Here is a 22,458-nt window from a genome sequence, read left to right as displayed (position 1 = left end):
GTTCATGATTTCAGACCACTATTCATCGTCCAAATGGATATTTTTGTAGGTAGTTTTGATTTAGCGATTCCCTGTTTTGTTTTGTTCAGTGGTTCGTGCGAATCGGTCGTGACGTAATTTTTATTTCGATTACGTTATAATAAAAAGAGATGCAGGTAATGATAATTCACTACGGTTTTATTCATCGCGCTTGTGTTTTTCTTTTGGAACGAGTGATCAATGTATATATCAGTCAAAGAGACAGAGTATCCGTAATGTTTTATTCAAAGGCAAGGTAGAGTCTGAGAATATAAAAAGCACAATATGACAAAGGTAGACAACAAATGCATCTCGCCTTACAAATAAATTGTAACAAATACAGAGAGAACACAGACAACGCACACATCGCTAGAGTTGGCAGAAGCCGAGAAGCTGGTGAAGTATGACACACCGGGCCAGTGGGTAAGTAAGGATCTATGGCAAAAACACAGCGCACAATGCTGATGAAGAAGAAAAAGTGACATATACACAGCAATGAAGTCGCGAATCACGCCTGGGGTTAACCGAAATAATGCATATAAAAAAAGAGCACACAGAAACCACACGACACAATATAGCATAAAAGCAAAGGTGCAGTGTGCTGGCTGTGCTTAAGAACAGCTAGTCCAAAAGGAAAAAAGCAGACTTGATGCCTGCTTGTCCTCAGAAAGGTAGGGCTTTGCAGCTTGCTCACTACGTGAAAGACAAACTTTATGCTACAACACTGGCAGGTTTTGTGGCTTTTGTTATGCGTCGCCTTCATCAAAAACTTAAGATCCCAAGTGATTTGCGTCTGGGTGTTGCTGTGACGCTTGCGAGCTAAAATAGATTGTAGTCATCACTTATCCAGAATTGTTGATTGATTGATATGTGGGGTTTAACGTCCCAAAACCACTATATGATTATGAGAGACGCCGTAGTGGAGGTCTCCGGAAATTTAGACCACCTGGGGTTCTTTAACGTGCACCCAAATATCCAGAATTGTGGACCTTAATTAGTGCTACGAGAGCAGTATTACAGGGCTAATAAATAGCAGAAGGAAACCACTTTGGCTCATTATTTTTCACAAAGGCTCTACATCGTACGTTATCACTCAAAAGCTATATAAAAATAAAATGGCAGCGTCTGCAGCCCCATCAAACGCTACAAGTTTGAGTATTCTTTTGAAAATTTTGATGGGCGAGATGAGGAGGTTGATTAGAAGCTAAAAGACAAAAAGCGTGATAACGTGAACCGTGCCCACTTCATACTGTGTTCCTTACCCGCTCGAAGACATTTCAACAAGCGGTTTTGTTATCGATATATTACTTGAGCTGGAGAGATAAAGCATACACAGTGACCAAGCGAGCCACAGTAAAGTGTACAGTTCGCCCGCATTTGCTACAAAAATACAGACAGGATACCCAACATTCTTTTTAAGGTTATGCAAATCACTTCGAGCGAATACACAGTGTCCCTACTCCTCATAGGGGGTAACCTAAACAATGTATGCAACGAAGGAGTGGCTAGTCCAGTTGAGCTGAATATAAGCACATAGGACCATAATGAAGTCTGCTGTAACGAAGTAATAACATAACAAAGCTATTGCAGGATTCGGCTCAACTCGAATACTTTAGTGTAAATCCGCCGCTAATTGCTAACCTTTGAACTTGTCAAGCTGTATGCCTGAGATTGAAGACTGGAACCTAACCTTATCTAAGTTTCGGTTCACAAAACGCACATGCCAACATAAACGAACCCGGCAAAACATTTTCAGAAACTTCGCGCGAAACCCAGCAGAGCAGAAATGAAAATCGCCAACACTTGACAGATGGTATTACAAAACATCGCACACTTTCAGGTGATGTGCAGTGGCCTCAATTATGGCAAGAAAGTGAGATTCAAGTTGTTGTACGTATGCAAAAACTGCTTCTGATGGCACAGTGAGATTCCCAAAAAGTTTGCTGGGGACGTGGTATGCTTTGAGCATTGTGAAATACTGGTGGGTACTCTTAAGCGTCTCATTGTCGTCTTTCAGTAACTGTGGGCAACTGCAACCGTCACATGCATTCCGAAGGAAGTGTTTGATGAGAAAACCAGCTACATAATATGCAGTGGAGTCATCGATAATATGGGAGTGAACGTTTGTCGCAAGTTCAGAGAGATCGTCTAGAGCGGGAAAGCCGTCAGGCTGTGGCTGTGCACACTCCTCATTATCCACAAGAGACGCACTGGTGAGGGAGAATGGCGAGAGCTGCTCCTGGAAGAGGTCACATTCATCATCCTCGACATTTCCGTATTCTGACAGCTTGAAGAGTTTTCTTACGCAGATGTGCTTCAGGCCACAAAAAAATTGTGCTACATTGGGGTTGGTGTTGCAACCCTGTTTTTGCCTAATGTGGCCAAATATGTTCTCCAGAGGATCCTGCTGAAGCCTGCGTGTTAACAGGTATTCAAAATTGTAATTTTTGGAGAGGTCGTCCCATAGTTGACAAATTGCCTCAATTGTAATTTGCCAACCTACGATGGTTTGTGGTTGACGTCTGCCAACAAACTGCCATGATGCAATCCAGTGAAGCTGGCCTCGGAGGAAGTCAATCAGCTCTGAATCATTTTTTATGATTGCATGCCGCAGCTTTTGCGAAGTTCTTTTTTTACTCCAGCTGTTCAAGGCATCGAAAATCCTGTCCATACGATCACAAAATTGAGCTGTAGTGATGGCCGAGGCAGGCAGCACCTTCGCATACACCAATGCCGTGATAGCAATCGAAACTGATGCACTGAGGACCTGAGTTGCTCTGCTCACCTTCATATTAGAAAAAGGTTTCTGATGAACGTGCCGTTCAGTCAACTTTGGAGCCAATCGCAACCGCAACTCATGTAAGGATTGGTAAAGGGTTACAATGTGCGACCAGTTAATGATGTCATCCCCAATGTATAACTTGTGTGCTTGGACATTATTGTGCGTTGTTTTAATTAAATGCGGAACATCAAAAATGTAATATACCCGCTCACCATTAACTTCAAAAAAGGCTTTGCTACAGTCACTCTTAGTTGGTTAGCGAGACTTACATTTGAACTGCCCTGGTCACAAATGACTGCTTTCACTGCAATATTAATGCTCCTAAGCTCCAAAATGAGTGACACCAGCAAGTTATGCATAACAGATGATGGTGTTGATGTGTGCCCTATAGTAAAAGCAACCGGTTGAACCCACTTTCTCGAAACGCCAACAAGAAGAAAAACCAGTCCTCGATCAGCGATGGTTGAAGTGCGATGAGTGCCATCATCTGTAAAACCCTGGACAACGTCTCTTGCAGCATCATAGTACAAATACTTTTTGAGTGCTATTTCGTCGAAAACTAAAGCGCACACTCGGTCCCGTTCATTCCAAGCTTGAGTATTTGTTGCAATGGAAGAAAGGATTCCTGGAATTATGCCTGGAGTCATCTTTACATTAGCTAGCCACCTCCTTAATGAACGCCGGGAGGGCAAAGAAAAATATGGAGCCAGAAATCGGTATGCTCGCGGACCTCTGAAGTTTAAGTGAAGAGCAAATTTCTTGAACCACACGGGAAACCGCTTGCCCTTGCGTTTGGGCCTCAAGCGAACATGTGCAGAAAGAAGTTTAAAAACCTCCTCGGTGACGTGCGGTCGGATAACTTCAAGGGCCTTTGAAGTCGATGACGGTGCTTGGTGAGGCTGTCTCCGCAGTCTTTTGATAGTTTTCCGCTGTGCTGCTACTTTGGCTTGCAGATGTTTAATGGTTTGCTTGTACTTCATTGATGGAGACATTGTCGCTGGCACACAGGAACGCACTGCAATAAACAAAAAAATGGATGTAAAAGCGAAGAACAACTAATCCCATACGAGCACTTTCCTCGCTCTTTCAGACTCAAGGTGCACAACTTTCTGTGGTGCAAAGTTTTCGATTCCACTACCTAAAAACAAACCATTCACAATGTTGACAATGTACAAAAAAAAATAAAAATCACTGAGAGCCCACCCTTACATTTTGTAAGTGCACACGTAGTGTCCTTTTGAGGATAGTTTCCTCAGAATGTCCTAAACATAAAATAGCACATTAAAAACAGCTGCAATAAAAGCATAGTCACCATTTTCTCTAGGGCACTCAGGCGTGGAGCTGTTGGCGGAGACGTCTTCTGGAGGGTTTTGTGAAGCTTGTTCAGTGCCTCGGACAGTTCTGTCAAAACAATCTTGCGAGCGGCCTGCGGAAGTCTCTATCTCAATCCACTCTAGTGTTGAAGTGAACATACAACTTACCGGTCACACAAGTTCCTTTTGTGACAGCTGAATGACTGGTTAAGGTTTTCTCCGGCAAGAAAAGTCAGCGGAATTTCTTTTACCAGCTACAAGGGAGCTGCCACCTGCAGAGGTTTGGTCAACAGTCAATTTCGGTAAAAAAAAAGAAATCGCGACACTGAACGCACCTCAATGTGTGGGAGCCGCTTTTGGAAGCCCCTACCGCAGGTCCTGAAGAAATGAAATTACGACAATGTATCAGTAAGAGGCTTAAAATAACACAAACTGAAGCTCATCCGCACCTTGCAGTGCAGCTTCTGCAGCCATGTCACAGTCACTACTTGAAGCGACGCTCAGAGTACCTGCATATATGGGCAGTTGGTACAAGTTACAAAGCTTGTAGCATGGGGAAACTTAAACAGCTCTTTCAAACGCATAAATTGGTCGAGCGTGGAAGAAAAGAGAAGGCACCAACTAGGAAACAAGTAATTTGTTATTTTTGGAATTATCAACAGTGGCAGCTTTCACTGATGAAAAGTATACGTACATGTGCACTCAAGCTTGAAGATAACGTGAAACAGCCCTTTAAAGTCTTTTAAAACAAGTTGCGCAGGTCAAGAGCATCAAAAAACGACAGAAATGTAAAGCTGCTGTTAGGAAGGTAATAGCCCACAATTCACAAAATTTAAGACTTTCCAAGTGTTACTTCTATAGTGAGGCTTCTCCATCGGCTACAAAGATCTTCACGGTTAACTGTCGCCACTGATTCAATACAAGTGGCTGCTACTGCACATATTTGAGTTTCAGTCAATCACTTACATGGTGCAGCTGGTTGCACACTGGGAACAGCCATTCTTGTAAGCCTTGTGTGCCCAAGGGTCCATGAAACTTTGAGCAGTAAAATGGTCGCTACAAACCCTGTACGTTGCGTACAATAGGCTGGCCGGCTTACTAAGGAGATCATCGCGTCCAGCATACTGCATCCACGCTTTCATCCTGCATTGGCAATGAACTATCAGCTGAAAGGGGAAGTGCTTGAATAGTGATTTTTTATTGTTACCCTCACTGAGCAAGTACGAACAGTAAGCCTAAAGACATGCAAACCATACAAAAGCTTTAACACACCTGCTGTCCCGTGGTATGCGGAAGAAACTCGTTCCAGGCTTCTTGTGGGTTCTGCCATTGTTGAAGCACCACGATACACAGCAGTAGCTGCCGTAGCTTGGACCGCCGGACGGCATGGCGTCAGCGCGGTCTGAAAATGTTAGTAAGTGGATGCTTCGCTGTCAAATTACGAAAAAGATATGTGCACGTCATAAGTGTACCAACAAACCCCTTTGAATGATTAGCTAATCGATGCACAATACAAAACCAGTGATACATCTCTGACCCATAAAACTCTGACTTGCAAAGATATACGTCAAGACCACGTACAAAGATCTTCAGAAGTTTCCAGGCCGCTATCCCTTGTAATGGTATCGCGGCCTGGGAACTTTAGAACACCTTTGTACGTACGCAGTATCAGCAGTACCTTGGGAAGAAAAATCATAGTTGAAATTTATGCGGTAAAATTATATTGGAAACGTCAAAAAAATTTGTGAGCAGCTTGCACTAGTGGCACAAGGCTAGCAAAAAAACGAAGATGATGGCCACTTGGCTAGTCCAGATTTGCCTCCGGCACACCAAGAATCATTCGTGTTCCGAGCCTTCGGGAAACGCGTCGTGAAGCATGCGAGGCCCAGCGAATGCTTCTCAATATTTTGCACCGAGCCTATGACCTAGCTGCCCAGCTACGCTCAGCGCACAGACGCTCGCGTCCGTGGCAGACGCAGCACGCGTCGCCTCGGCTTGACGCCGTGCCGCCTTTGCTATACTGCATACGTTGCACAATGTTCCCGTCTAGCCGCCGCATAGAGCCACAAACTTTCTTTTTAGCGAACCTCCCAGTCCTCACAAGCTTCAGAAAAAGGTTACAACTGTGTGAATGAGACGCCACGTAAGAAACAAACTCGCACACTCGAAGCGCAACGTGTGTGTGTGCATCTTTCTATGTTTGTTGCATGGTGTCTTATTCGCGCAAGTGTAACCGTTTTCTGAAAAAATGACCCAACAAGACCAACAACATGTCATTCAACAAGCTTCGCTTGAAAACGTGCCTCACCTGTTATCTCACGCACGAAAACGCCGACGCAGCCGACGTTGACGAAAGCGACGAAAGGTTCTCGCTGTCAGTCATGCATGGGCTTGTCGCTGGGTAGATGGTGTTTATGACAGTACGGCTGAAGAAAAATAATCGCTAAGGTGTGTTGAATAAATTGTTTTTATGTATAAAGAACATATCAAATTTGGGCGTATAATTATTATTTTGTAAAAACAATTCTGTTGCATTGATTATAACTGTTTTTTTTTTGCGCTTGCGCCCTCTGACGTTTGGTGAGAGCACTAGTTCGTTACGTAGTCGTGACGCACTTCCTGAGGCCAGGTTTCGCGGAGTGTCCGCTCTTGTCTTCTTCTTTCTCTATGCTTGAGAGCCGTCCCGTGCACAAATAACTGGTACAAGCACACCAGATTAGAACACACCAGATTCAAGAGGCAAAGTGTCACGCCTAGCGCATGTATATATGGCACAAAAAAAGTTCATTCCTTAGCTCCTAACCACAATGCTTCACACAGTTCACGAGTTGTTTTGCAAATGTTCACTTCCTTCAAACGCAAAGTAAGTATTCAGGTGCCCTGCCTAAAACAATGTCACTCTCAAACATAACGAGTCTTCTAGTTTCATAGCAATAAAGAGCGAAAAAAAAATGCCCCCTTCTCCCCAACGCGAATCGCGAGGAAATGCGAATGCATTGCGTAGCGTTCATAACGATGTTTCGCACTTGAGCCCCGCGTTAAAAGAATAATGTTTTTTTTTTTACACCATGTAGGGTCCCTGGATTAAACAAGACCTGAACACCGTGCAGTCAATGGCACCGTTCACTGCACGTGGCGTTTAAGAGCGAAACTCCTCTTAGTCTAACCTTGTCCTGCGTGGGGCGTAGCCGAGAGAATAACCCCCGTATTCAGAAACGCTACTTGACTTGAAAACGCCTTCCAATGCAGCGCGTTTACAATGCGTCTGTACTTTTGTGCTGCCTTGGCACCGCCTAAAGACAGAGCGTTCGAAACACGTTTGTGCTGCGTAGAAGTCGGTGGCAAGTCAAGATTAAGTCAAGCAGCGTTTCTGAATACGGGGGTATGATACGAGAAACACAGAGAAAAAGAGACGAGGAAAAAAAATAGCACATTATCTGCATTTTCAGCTGCATATGTTTTCGAAAGACGATAGTCTCTCGTCTGGAGATAGTTAATAGAACAAAGCATTTACTTGATGTTTTGCGCGAGAAAATCGCTGAATGGGATTCTGGAGGCACTGCGTGAGACATAAGCGTTATCTGTCAGTAATCTCAGAAAACTAAACTCGAAGAAAACTAAACTCGAAGGCCATATTTTGTTGATTTCAAAGTAGGTGGCAGCACTGTATCGTCTTAGCAAAGCTTAGGAAACTCATTTTCCTGCATAGCGTCACATTATCAGCACAGCGTAATAAACGCTACAGTTATTAGCATTACTTATTATGTCTTTTCTAGTATAAACAACCGAATGAAGAATATCGGCATTTTGACATTATTCTTCAGATATGCGCAATATTTGCTGCTTTCAAATCGACAATCACACAGGTTTGAACGCAGAAACCTCAACTATGTTGGTGGGCACTGTGAATGTGGTCGTACTTAAGCCGTTTCGCTTGAAAAACAGACCAACGGATAAACAAACAGACAGACGAAACACTTGCGTCGAAGTATCCCCAAAAAGACTTTAGTCTTTAAAAAGGAAGGCAGTAATTCTTGAACAGTATAATAGATGGCGCAAACTCCAGTTGAGTGAGGATATTTTTGACAGCACTGTACCGCTATTCTCCGATTGGCTGCTGCGCGGGCTGTGCCTGGGAACTCGGAGAACGAGTGCCTCTCAGGTTTCTGGATAGTCGCCGTACGTGGGGGATCGTTGGTAGAGCATGGAAGAAGCAGAGCGGCGGGTGCGTTGAAGACGCTTGCGATCGGCTTCCTTGGCTCGCGTCTTGGCGGTGTTACCCGCGCGTCGTCAGCGTTCTCGAACGTGATCGGACGCATGCATGGACGGATGGACCCATGAACGGACGGACAGACAGAAATATGGACGAATGGACGAACTCGCTGACAGACAGACGGTCAAATGCATGGACGGACGGATGGATGCACGAATGGACGCATGGACCAACACACTGATGGACAGACAGACAGAAGCACGGATGGACGTACGAATGCTTCGCCCCACTCATCATTATTCACTCCATGGATATGCTGTGATTTTTTTTTCTGTCGCGAGAAACACGTTATGCGTTTTCAGTTCTAGTAGCTAGCGTGCATGGTTAGAAAAATACGATGAAATGAACGCAACGAACAGCGTTCTCGGCTTGGTGTTGGCGTTTCCCAGCGGCGTCTCGAGCACACATTTCTGGATGTTCTTGAGAGGCGCCACGCCAGCGAATGGTCGAGAGTGAGGCACGAGCGGACGAGAAAGTGGGCGCAGAGAGGAGAGAAAGTGAACGGTGAGAAAAGGAGCGGCAAAGCACTGCACCTGTCATTGTACCTGACAGTTGTAATATCAGTGTCTTACCAACACAAACGCTTAATCAACGCTGGCCGCACAAGAGCGTTTCAAACGCACTGCATTGAGGCGGTGCCAAGTCACGTTCAAGACAAGGAGGTGGATGCTCCTGTTGCTAGGGGCGAGGATAGGCGCGCGGGCCCGCAGCTGTTGCTGACAGCTGCCGACGCCGAAGCGTGACATGCTGGGGGTTCCGGTTGCTAGGAATGCACGCGCCCACATCTGTTGCTATGGTAGAGGGTGATGGATGGATCCCGATGGACGCCTGACATGGCCCGACTAAGAAATGCATTCGCATATAAAAATCCAGACGAGGCACTTGAAAAGCAATGACAACAAGCGCTGTCTTTCATTGAAGAAAGCCCCGCTGCGGTGGTCTAGTGGCTAAGGTACTCGGCTGCTGACCCGCAGGGCGCGGGTTCGAATCCCGGCTGTGGCGGCTGCATTTCCGATTGAGGCGGAAATGTTGTAGGCTTGTGTGCTCAGATTTGGGTGCACGTTAAGGAATCCCATTCGGTCGAAATTTCTGGAGTCCTCCACTACGGCGTCTCTCATAATCATATGGTGGTTTTGGGACGTTAAACCCCACATACCAATCATTGAAGAAACTTTCTTCCCACTAGGTCTAAAAATACAATAAGGCAATTTAGTACAATGGTGCTTTCCAAGAAACTTCCGGTCACTTCAGATATCACTCTCTGACACCGACGCAGAAACCTTGTTTTAAAACGCACGATGTCGCGCTTCGGCATCGGTGGTGGCACCTTCCGCATCCCTATTACGCATGCTCGCGTCTCGTGCTAGCCCAGGATGACACCCGCAAAATTTTCGCCCCTTCCACCTCTCTCACCTCGCAAGGACGACGCAGGCAGCGTCTGCTAGTAAAAAAAAAATGGCAGCATATCCACGGAGTCAATGATGAATAGTGGGGCGAAGCATTCGTCCGTCCATTCATTCTTGCTTCCGTCTGTCCATGCGTCCGTCTGTGTGACCATCCATGCGACCATCCGCCCGTCTGTGCGTGCGTCTGTTCATGCGTCCGTCCCTGCGTTCGTCCATGCATCCGCCCCTGCGTCCGTTCATGCGTCCATCCATGCATCTGTCTGTGTGTCCGTTCGTCCAGCTATTCAACACTCCAAATATCATAATCTCGCATCTTTTCATCATATATTCCCCATATAGAAGCACCGCCATCCAGCGGACATTCCAAGGACAAAACGAGAGGTGGCACACACACACTTTCTTATGGCTTGCGCTTCGGGTCTACTTCCCATCTTTAACCAGCTCGAGTTCATGGTATATACTAGTTCACTGTATTCATGGCACTGCGGCCCAACGCTCGCTGAACCTTTCTAAAATCAAGGAGGTTGCGCCCAGCGAGTATAACGTAGCAACCCTTTCTTGTCTTCTGTGCGTTGTAGAACAATAAAAAATTCGCAACGTGCGCGTTAACTAAAAGCCGAATTCTCCTGTTTCTCATTCCCCCTTAGTAGCCATTGGCATGTACATTGAGCACTATCTTTTATTTTTCAACAACGCACAGAAGAAATCTCTCACCGGCACCACCTTGGAGGTCAAAATGTTGTAGTAGTTACACTCTACGACGGCTACGAGGGACGAACGGCTGCCGCTATAAGAAGCTTCGCCCCTAAAAAAGCGACTTCTCACGCTTCACAACCTTTCTCTGACGACCTCGTATTGGCCTTGAGGATATACCATGGCGCCACTTACGTAGTGACGTCACTCATAGAGTGCCGGCTTGTGTTGTCTGCTAGAACAGCGCATTTCCTGCGCCTTTGCTCTGAACACCATGCATGATTCCCTTTGTTTTGAAGCTCAGTGCTTAAATAAGTGATAAGACCTGATAATACGGGCAAGCCAACTATGAATCAATAGCCCCGTAGGCAATGTCGTGTCTAATTTGCATCTTAAAATCGCAACTAAGAACCGGTGCAGCCATGGGGGACGATGCGAGCGAGGCAAGCGCACGCATCCTGTCTGTGGCGTCAAAACGATCGCAGCGCTGGCCTCACGAGTGGAGGGAGGCCCTCACTGCAATATCTAGGCACTGGGTTGGACGTTCGGAATTCAGTTAAGGGCGTCGTTACTTGGATTTCGCTTGACGTTGAAGTCAACGTTTCTCCTTCATTCAATAATAAAGAATAATAAAGATGAAATAACAATAAAGCATTTTCAAACTATACCCTATTGTGCAACGTTCACGTGATACTCACACCACTCCACGACGCACTTACTTGAGTTTCCCCTGTGGGAAGATGTGGGTGGCAGTTTTAGGGGCGAAGCTCCTTAAAGCGGCACCCATTCGTCCCTCGTCGTAACATGTCTTATACGCTTTGACCTGCAAGGTGGTGCCGTTGGGAGATTTCTTCTGTGCGTTGTTGAACAATAAAAATTCGCAGCGTGCGCGTTAACTAAAAGCCAAATTCTCCTGTCTCTCATTCCCCATTAGCAGCCATTGACATGTACATTGAGCACTGTCTGACAAGAAAGGGTTGCTACGTTATACTCGCTGGGCGTAACCTCCTTGGTTTTAAAAAGGTTTAGCGAGCGTTGGGCCGCAGTGCCATGAATACAGTGAACTAGTATATACCATGAACTCGAGGTGGTTAAAGGTGGGAAGTAGACACGAAGCGCAAGCCGTAAGAAAGTGTGCGTGTGCCACCTCTCGTTTAGTCCTTGTAATGTCCGCTAGATGGTGGTGCTTCTATATGGGGAATATATGATGAAAAGATGCGAGATGGTGGTATTTGGAGTGTTGAACAGATGGACGAACGGACACACAGACAGATGCATGGATGGACGCATGGATGGCTGCATGGCAGGATGGACGCATGCACGGATGCAGGGGCGGATGCATGAAGGAACGCAGGGACGGACGCACGGATGGACGTGCGGACGCACGAACGAACGGACGCACGCACGGACGGGCGGATGGATGCATGGACGGTCACGCCGAGGGACGCATGGACGGACGGAAGCAAGAACGATCGGACGTACGGATGCCTCACCCCACTCTCCATCATTTACCCCGTGGATATGCTGCCCTTTTTTACGTTGTGTTAGAGCAAGAAAAAACTCTGTTTTGTGTTTTTTGATAAAACAAAGGCGCTTAGAGTGAAGGATTATCTTCTACAATGTTGTATGCAGTATAGAGAAAAATATGTTTGAAATAAATGCCCACTCAAAGGAAGAATTGTGTTGAAAATGAGCGGGCTGATCGCGAAGATATTTGTTTCCCGCCAAGTGTACCAAGATGCGTCAGTTCATAATACGTGACGCCAATGAACGGTGTTTGGCTTCAGTCATCATTCCGATCCAAGGTTTTTAGCCGGACGGTTCAGTGCTCTCCCATAGTTGAGTACGAAGTACTCGAAATCGTTAAACATTTTTCTAAACACAGTAGGAATTGGGTAATGCACTCGATGCAACTTCCGGAGCCATAGTACTCGGTACAGCTTAATGCTTTCCCCTAGTAGAGTACCTAGTACTCTAAATCGTTACCCACGTTTAAAAACACAGTAGAGTATGAAGTGCTCAAAATCATTAAACACTTTTTTAAGCACAGTGATGTGCTACATAGTAGAGTACGGACTCTAAATCAATCACCAGTTTTTTCTAAACACACCCTGTCTATGTTCTCTTGTTTGCACACACCACTGAAGTGATTTTGTTACACCAGACAGTTGTACTCGCCTTAAATGTTGTTACCAGTTTGCAATAAACTTCCCTGCCTTTATAAACCTATAAATATATAGATCTTTACGTTTGATTTGTGTGTTCTTCGTTTACCATGTAATGTACATATGTAAACATATCTTTTTGTAACAATTTTCGGTGAGTCCGTGTATGTTGTGTTCCTTGTACGTATGTACACATATATTTTTGTAACAAGTTTTGGTGTGTCTGTGGATGTTGTGTTACGTCGCGATGTTCTGTTGGATTGTAATTGATGTTCCCTGTTTGTGAAAATAAGTTTCTCTTAACACGACTGGAGTTGGGTAATTTAGGCTCACGGGGCAGCTTTATGCCCTTCCATAGTTGAGTACCCCGTACTCTAAATCATTAACAACCTTTTATAAACACACAGGTGCGGAGGCTCGAGTGCATGAGCGTGTGGGCTGAACGCTGTTGTCCTGGTTGTACTCTTTGCGCACGCCGTAATTCTTGTCAACAGCACCTTGTCAAGTGGGAGGCTCACGGGAAGACCTAATGCTTCCCCACAGTCGAGTACCATCTACTCAAAATCGTTAACCACTTCTTCTAAACACACTATTTAACCATCAGCCTTTCGTCATGTACCTGTTTAGAAAAAGTATTGTCACAAACGTCAATAACATTCAACAGAACATTTTCTTCTTAGACATACAATAACGATATACAATAACGATATACAAAGACATACAATAGTTTAGAAGCCAGCGTTTATTCTTGTCGATCCTTTGTGCGTGCCTCGTCTCGTTTTTCGCACTCTTTATTGCGATGAATTCATAGCAAGTAACATAGCTAATTACATTTCTGAACATAAAAAGATGAAACTGAGCAACAACAAGGCGCAAAAAGAGGTTTTTCCCAGAAAACCATTATGTACTAGCTCGCTCTGCGCCCATTCTACACTTCTGAAGTTTCTACTCCACGAAGTTCGGCGCTCCGCTCCTGTGCGCTATACTGGTTTACGTATCGTGCAGACCAGCGAGTAGTGCTGAGTAAAGCTCGGCTTCTTGTCATGGTTCCTCCTACTTCTCTTGGTCCTTCGTCTCCTCCCAGCGTCCAGCTGAAGACGTGATGTGATGGACGGCAAGACGGACGCTTCTCGGCTCCCACGTCTTCTAATGCGCCGCACATGAAAGAGAATGCCTGCTGACCACACTCGGCGTCTGCTGGGGTCAAGCAGGCGTCCGCAGAACACGCACAAACACTTGCATTTGAATGTGCCACATCGCGATGGCCGCTCCCATACAGTCGGCAACCGCAGCCGAAATAGGAAGTGCTTGGGAGCCGAGAACAACGCTCGAGAATACGTGGACTTGTGACGGCTGCCGTCGGCTGATGGAATGTGTCACTCCTGTTGCGCGGCCACTTCTCTTGCTCTCTGCCTCTTCAAAGCGGGTTGCTGGCAACGAAGCGAAAGTCGAAGGCTTCCCGGCTCCGAGGCGAAGATACCGTCTTGAGCTGTCATTGTGGAAGTGGGCCGCTTAAGGTCATTGTGCGGTACTCTTGAAGAGAGTAGGTCCGCCTATATGTCATAAGCAGACAGCCTTGTTCTTCCATTTAAACGCTGTCGGAATACAAAGAAAAGTAACTTGGTTGGGCGAACAGGACAAGTGAGAGAATAACGGTACAGCCGAGTTGAGATGACGAAAAAAAGAAATCCATTTAAAAAAATGAAAATTTGATACTGACCTTGAAGACAAAAAAAAAACTATCGACTGCAAAACATTCTTTCATATTTAGGGACGAATGAAATAGAGAGGGAAAAAATCTAAACCAGAGTCGCCCATATAGTGGCAGCTTTACTGGCTCTACTAACTACGGAGCACATATTCACCTGTGTTTCACTTGCGTTTATGTTGTTTGTATGTAGGTGCTCTTTTCTATGCTTCTATTTCTTTAGGGGCTCCTCTGTGCTCTTTCCTGTTATTTTTGAGTCATTGCGTCATATCTTCTATTATTTTTCAGCATTATGTTTTGTGATTATGTGTTTGGTTTAGCAATCTCATGTTTTCTGTTCTGCGGAATCCATTTTACATTTTTAACATGGAAATATTTTAGGCCGCGGTACACCAAGACTTCAGTGACGTATTTCCATCGCGGAAATAACTCCGAAAATAGGCACAATAAGAATACAAAGAAAAATGTTCCATTAACGGGAATCGAACCCATGAGCTCTGAAGCCGTGACAACACATGCCGGGCACGCTAACCACTGCACCTCAGTCACATACTTCGATGCGTTACAAAAACGCCTTTTATATCTACCAACGCTCTCTGACAGCGTTCTGGGTAAAGTGCAGTAAAGCATCATGACCATGCCATCTGTGATTAGTTCCTTCAGCGAGTCGTTCCTAAGCGTACATACATACATACATACATACATACATACATACATACATACATACATACATACATACATACATACATACATACATACATACATACATACATACATACATACATACATACATACATACATACATACATACATACATACATACATACATACATACATACATACATGCGTACGTACGTACATACATACGTACATGCGTACGTACGTACGTACATGCGTACGTACGTACATGCGTACGTACGTACGTGCGTACGTACATACATACATACATACATACATACATACATACATACATACATACATACATACATACATACATACATACATACATACATACATACATACATACATACATACAAAACACAGCTATATGCAACCTCTGGAACGCTCCTGTTTCGCCTAGATGTGGCTACGCGTTACCCACTTACGCTCGCCGCTCGAAAAATCACGTCTGGTCAAAGGGAAGACACGACGTGCGATTGCGTTTCTCTGTGACTCGCTACGGTGGTCTAGTGGCCAAGGCACTCGGCTGATGACCCACAGGTTCCGGGATCGAATCCCGGTAGCCTCATTTCCGATGGAAGCGAAAAATGCTTGAGGCCTGTGTGCTTACATTTAAGTGCTCGTTGAAGAACCCCAGGTGGTCAAAAATCATAACCGCCGATCACGCGTTTGTGCGTCAATTCATGACAAGGAAGGAAAATAGCAGGAAAAGAACGGCAGGGAAGTTAACCAGCCGGTTTGCTACCCTGCCCATGGGAGGGGGACGGAGAGATTAAAGGTAGAGGGGAGAGAGGGAAGAGAGATAGACACGGCACATTAGGCAGCCAGCGCGCGCACACTCATAGTCCTGTCTTGTCTTTCTTGGAGTGTGACATTGCTGTTACAGCCGCTTGTTCAAGTCTGTGTAGCGTAGGAATTTCAACAATGCTTTTGTCGCTTTCTGTTGCAATGTCTTCTCTCGGGCACTTGAAAAAATAGTGCCCACAGACGTTTGGCTGTTGTCGGTGCGCGCAAGAACGGGCGCCAGTGACTGTCTCTGGATGTCATACAACGGACAGTCACACAGGATGTGGTGTAGCGTCTCTTCGCAACGACAGACATCGCAGAGAGCGTTGTCGGCCATTCCTATGACAAATGAATAAGATTTTTGTAAATGCCACCCCTAGCCATAAGCGATGAGGAAAGGAGGCTTCTATTCATTCTGTCGATCCCAGTGGGCATGCGGAGAGCCATCAAAGAGCACAGGTGGTGTTGACGATTCGTCTCGTTGCTTGGTGGGCACCATCGTGAAAGCGTGATTTCACGCGCAAGTCCTCGAAGATTACTGGCTGCATTGGTCCACGAAAGTGGTATGGCTTCTTCTCGTGTTCCTTCAAGAGCTACCCGCACGGCAGTATTGGCATGTTCGTTCTTTATGACGCCGCAGTGACTTGGCAGCCACTGAAACGTCACATGATGCCCTTTCTCGTGTGAAGTGTGGAGAAGGCATCGAATGTCGAAAACAAGCTGTTCGTACGGCCCGCGACGCAGTGCTGAGAGCACAGATTGTAGGGCAGTCCTTGAGTCGCTAAAAATCGACCATTGTTGCGGTGGTTCCCGATTGACCACAGAAATTGCAGCGCGCAAAGCAGCTAGTTTCGCTGCTGTAGATGCTGTGGAGTGGTCAGTCCTAAAGCTGATGGTAACACCTCTTGCTGGGACAACTACTGCACCTGTCGAACCCTGGTGGTTCGTGGAGCCATCGGTATATATATATGTACACTGTCCGAGTACTTCTCGTGCTAAAGAAAAAGAGACAGTTGTTTCAGCACGGGCGATGAAAGCTCAGATTTCCTCCGGATTCCTGGCACACTAAGGTGCACTGTGGGTCGAATAAGACACCAAGGGGGAGTCGATGGTTTAGATGCAGGAGTGAAGCCCGAGGGAAATTTCTCGTTGTATTTCACAATCATTTTAGCGAACGATTCTTGGCGCCTCTCTGAAAGAAAGCAATATGAAATATACAGAATGCAGAGGGAGCGATACATGATTTGGCACAATAACAAACCTCTCTGCCGATGTCGTTCGGTGTCGGCTCTGATAAAAGAAATTCCCTTCTTAACGAACTCCGAAGAATAGCGGTCAGTTCCCGAGAGAAACGCAGAGCCCTTTCCTGCACATGTTCCGGGTTAGCTGCAGAAGCACGCACCGGTGTGTATTCGGCAGCCCTCGATCGCCGTAGCAGCCACATGCGCCGGGCACACGAATACAATGTCCACACAGAAGCGTCACAAAAGGGCGCGCGCACAGGCGATAAGCGAACCGTTATGCTCTTTTGCGCACACAGCGCGGCAGTGTTCCTGAATATGTATACCTCCTGCTACTGCAAGCGGGAAACATGCGGCGAGGTGGCGAGGAAGGGTTCGATAGCGATGAGCTGCCGTTCTGCTTCCTACAGCGGGACCACGAGGAACGGCACTATTTTCGGGGCCACCGACTGTGTCTTTCTGTGCGCGTTGTTTCAGTGTCCGGCTGTGTGGCTTGCTCGCGAAGCATGCCGACGGGTATAATGGTCCCTTTCAGTGTCGCGTGCGCAGTGTGTGTTGTATGTCACTGTTGAGCTTACAAGCAGCTCGCATGGGGTCAGCCCCCCTCGGCTAAGACTGTCAGTTTGCCCATCTGCCCATTCGGAGCGATCACCAAAAGTGGACTCAGTCGCCGCTTGCCGAAGACGACAATGTCGTCCCTTTGTCTAACGCCGTCTTTTCGGGGCAAAACTTGCGCTTTCTTTCTTCCTTTCTTTCTTTTTGACACCGCTGTCGTGTTTTCGACACCACTAGAACGTTGAAACAGAAGGAAGGGTGGTGAGGGTTGCTTGTTATTGACGTAAAATACGACGTACGAACGACGACGCACTATCCGTGATCTTGATGTTCTGCTGGTCGGGTCCGGGGAACAACAGCCCACGTCGTCTTGCGAAGAACTCTCGGGCATTGTGCGGTCGCATCTCACCTGTGAAAACGCGTTGCGGGAACCTTGTCGCCCCTTTCTCTGTGCACGCGACGGGCCTGCTTTTGTGATTGGTCGAGAGGTTAAAACACATACAAAGCACCGGTCCTCGCGCTTGCTTCGCGTAGCAATTCCCCCCCCCCCCCCTTTTTTTTTTCTCTGTCTCATCTCGCATAATTTTTTTAGCGGCGCCTTTGTGCGAACCACACCAGAATAGCGTCTTTGAATCTGGGTCAGTCTGTCTAGAATAGCCACCGTGTTTCATTTATTCGCGAACACTGCGATAATCACCCAAGTTAGTTTTCATTACACGAAGTCATCCGATATAGGTCATTCGAGAACTTATTCGTGGTTCCTAACCAGGTGCTTCTGCAGTTCATTCTGCTGCTACTGCAAGCGGTTCAGTCACAGATTCAAATCCCGGTAGAGACCACCTCACATATATAATTACAGCGTGCAGAAATGTCTCTGTAGCTACTAGTCGTGGCACCCGATAAATGGGGGAGGGGGGGTGCATTCATCTATAGCTGACCTAAATATTTCTGCCCTTTTATCGCGTTCTCGAAGTTTTCATTCCTGACATCAAGTAACAGAAATCCCAGCTCTTTATCTCATTTGTGTCCTGCTGATGCGCAGAGCTATAGATGAAGCGTCGCGGATAGTTGCAACTCGTGGGTTATTTAGGCAGTGCTTCTCACTCAATATATTGCATCTGACGTCAGCGATAAAAGGAATCACAACCATCTGCTCTGTTCTGCAAGGCACCCACGCATCGTCCCACTCAAGTACCACGTGAAGTAAGCTCTCGAGACTCTTTTGTCGCGTAACCATGTCGTGGATCTAATGAATGACCTGCCCATGGTTGCTTCTGCAGCAAGTGCTATGACATCAATATTGCCACGTTCCTTTTCTCAAGTTTTGTTATCTCCCCAATACACTACGTAATTCTCTGCGCAAACCACGCCTGTAGTCTTCGAGAAGCTTCAGGACTGTAGTAGATCATTTCGATAAGATCACGCCCACTCCACGAACTACACAGATTATTCTGGAGCCTACGTCATCGCTTGCGATAACACTATAGAACATTTGATGGCAAGCGTATAAATGCCGACGCGCTTCGCCGCTTGTCAGTTGATCGACGGCTGACGATCCGTTCACCGCTATCAGTGCAGGTCTGCTACTGTGATCCAACTTTCCGTTTACCGGGCATAAGTTCGCTCAAATAAACAGTTTAACCTTCATCGTACTGTCTGCATCTTTTTGACGTCATGACCCTGTGACAACATAAAATTGGTAAGAAGGCTCCTGTAGCCTTACAGGGACGGTGAGGGTGAAGTAAAAGCCGCACAGCCTATCGACGACCGTTGTTCGTTCTCACTTGCTGGTGGGTGAGCTTATACAACGACGCAGTGGAAGTATAGATTAGCTCAGCGCGTGCTATCTTCAGAAGGAGCTCTGCTTACTGTCAAGCCTTCCGGGAGACCGAACGTTATGCGTCGTACATCGTCTTCGGCTCTGTATTCACGCGTGCTTGATCTTTCTTTTTTACCTTTTTATTGGTACAATGGCCAACAGACCCCGTCTCTTTTGTGATTCACGAGACAGCGATGAAACCATCTGACATCCCTTTTGTGAATGCCCTCGCTACAATGGCTCGTCTTGCTACGCTAGACAGAGTGGACAACCGCCCCTTGTCAGAGAGAAGTATTCTGGGACACTACTCCGGACCGGCATCAGCTCATCTCCATGGAGACGTAAGTTCGCAGTCGCACGCTTGCGCATGTACATTTTAGCTCTATTATTTCCGCTCTTTTTTTTTTTTGGCCTCTTTTTTTCGTCGCTCCGCCTTCTTTGAAAATCAGTCAAGCGCGCTGAGTTATTTACTATGCTTAATCACATTGTTTTTTGTTTACTATACCCGCTATGTCGTTTACTGAACCAACATATCAGAATACAGGAAACGTGGCTACCACATCTTTCACAGCCACCTGCTCAGTTTGAGGGCGCTAAACTGGATACTTTAAAGATTCCGTTAATATACTCAAAGCATACACTCTTCAGTGGTGGGTCAATGGTTTTATTATAATAAATGGGCAATTCATATACTCCGAGATGACTAGCTCGCAGTATATTAAGTTACCAACATAGAAGTTTTAAAAAAGCGGACATGACACGTCAATAATTATATTGTAACTCTGCTTAAAGTTGAAGCTCGAATTAAACTTTTAGGTCGAACCTCAACCAAGATGTCTTATAGAGCCTTTAAACTGTATACTTAGGGTTAAAAAAAACGAATGAGTGGTTTCTTTCTCCCCTGCACTGTCTATCTATACTGCTCAACACTAATTGCTATCTATCTATCTATACTGCTCAACACTAATTGCTATCTATCTATACTGCTCAACACTAATTATTTCTTAAAAAAACACGTGGACAATATCAGTACAACGACCGAGTCCATCAGGGCTTCGCACTTCTTGGCTACACGCTGTTAACTCCGCTTGCACAGCCGAAAATACACCAAACGAAGTTAACTGAATTGATTGGGTGTGACAGACCCGCGAGATGGGCAAAAGGGGCTGACATTTGCAAAGTGAAAGGGGATAGGAGACAATTCACGACTGATATCCGTCGTACGTGGACCGACCAAGAAATTTTTCCTCATGACGTCACGCGAGCAGACTAATGGCATCACGCATTGTTTTATTTTGAAATACGGGATAGGCTGGAAGGAATATATCATGCTATAGTGTTCTCAAACGCGCACTTAAATATAGGCACGCGAGCCTCCAGCATTTTGCCCTCATCGAAAATATGCCGCCGTGGCTGGGATTCAATCGCGTGACCTTAAGGCTGCAGTCAAGCATCACAGCCTGTTGTTCATTGCATCGCCGGGGCGGGTGGACCGAGAGCAGAGGCAAGCTTGACACACCTTCCACACACGCAACCTCCTCATCACCCCACCCCCAGGAAAAAAGAAATAGAACTGGAGCTTTAAAAATCCAAACTTTGTCATTCATTAGATCGTGGCGACTAAGAACATCATACACACCATACGAATAAGCATAACTAGCTGATAACCGCCGGCACTTTCGTGCAGGTCTACGCAGCGCTGTTACCCTGGGGGAAGCAAGAAGGGGAGGCCGCCGACGCGGTCGGGAACAGCAGCTCGAAACAACTCGTGCAACGGTAGGGAGATCGGCGCACCCGCCCCGAGCGCGTGTTCAGGGGCGGCCCCCGTGTTTCGGCCGGGGCCCGCAGCCCTGGGCCGCGGCGCTGCGGCCTACGTCGTACAAGATCGATCTCCTGCCGCCGTCCGGCAGCCCCTGCGGCCACTCCGGCGAACGAGTGCAGGCCGTCATCACCGTCGCCTCCTCCGACGACGCCTGACCGTCGTCTTCTCAAGCCGTGCATCGCCATGGTGAGATCGCCGTGACCGTCAGCTACTTTGCCGTGTCGCGCCTTTCGTTAATACTCGGCCGCTGTGTGGCGAAAGCCCCTCCTCCGCCGGAGTCTGAGATGTGCTGAAGAGGAGGTTTACGTCCGCGTGTGTGTATGTAGTGCTCTCTCTCGCGCGCGCTGTCGGGAGCCAGCGACCGCGTCGCAGCGAGTTGCTTTGTTTAGCCCCGGTCTTCGCAGCTAGCCAACGATGTGGAGCTCATCTTTATTTTCTTAAGTTTTATTGCCGTGACCCGCTCGCCTCTGCGCCAAATCACGTCCCTTCTGAAGGGCGGGAGTAGCCGAGATATTGTTGAAGGATGCTGTCACAGACGTTGAATGAAATCGATGTACAATTACGATGACGTGCTTACCATTTGGCGTCGTTACGAATATGTAATTCATGCTGGCACAAACATCGACATTTCACTTGGTTGTTAATAGAGATGCTGTAAAACAGTAATTCGCCTGTCTCCCTTTAAAACACTGTGCAGGGAAATATTCTCTGCGTAATTCGTCGCTCCACTTCACATCGATAAGTGGGTGGGTTTCGATAGCAGTGAATTATTTCGTACTGCCCTGTAACATGATCTGTCTGATAAAAGTAATGAGGATGATACCGTTTTCATATTTTGTTTATGCCCACGCTGTTAGAGGTACATCGTTCACGTATCTGTTGACTCGGTGGTTTGTCGCTATATATGTATACAATGAACCTGGCGCTCCGGCGCGCGCACGATTTTCACATCGTCAACGTCTCGATGAAGAATGCGTGATCATAATTTTGGCACATCCTTTGCGCACACCTATGCTCATCTGCATATCTCTATCTAAGCGACCTAAAGATATAAGCAGGAAGTATACAACGCACTAAACTAATAAAGCAAAGTTAATCTTTGTTTTCTTCTTTCTGTATGTCTTAGAGCATCGAGTGTTTCGCTTGCATTTATCATAGCTAAAGGGACTGCACTTATTTCTGTATTACTTTCAAGT

The 22,458-nt window shown here is 46.4% G+C and overlaps 1 protein-coding gene and 1 long non-coding RNA gene across 2 annotated transcripts in view; one reads left to right on the top strand and one right to left on the bottom strand.

Annotated features, from left to right (window-relative positions):
- Positions 1-246: 246 nt before the first annotated feature.
- Positions 247-4,370, bottom strand: LOC142774706 (uncharacterized). The gene is made up of 2 exons (XR_012886517.1): positions 4,113-4,370; positions 247-3,815 (listed from the first exon to the last, which is right to left on the bottom strand). It is a non-coding gene; the product is annotated as an uncharacterized LOC142774706 (long non-coding RNA).
- A 16,946-nt stretch (positions 4,371-21,316) lies between these two features.
- The window catches only part of Gycbeta100B (guanylate cyclase soluble subunit beta-1-like), a 36,533-nt gene continuing 35,391 nt past the window's right edge, over positions 21,317-22,458 (top strand). The window contains exon 1 of the mRNA XM_075875578.1: positions 21,317-21,448. Coding sequence (XP_075731693.1) covers positions 21,446-21,448 — 3 coding nt within the window. The 5' untranslated portion in view covers positions 21,317-21,445. The remainder of the gene's footprint in view (positions 21,449-22,458) is intronic.

Source organism: Rhipicephalus microplus, chromosome 2, assembly GCF_043290135.1.
Source record: "Rhipicephalus microplus isolate Deutch F79 chromosome 2, USDA_Rmic, whole genome shotgun sequence".
Lineage (NCBI taxonomy): Eukaryota > Metazoa > Arthropoda > Arachnida > Ixodida > Ixodidae > Rhipicephalus > Rhipicephalus microplus.
Note: the sequence above shows the minus strand (reverse complement) of the source record. Positions and strands in the feature narration are given on the sequence as shown.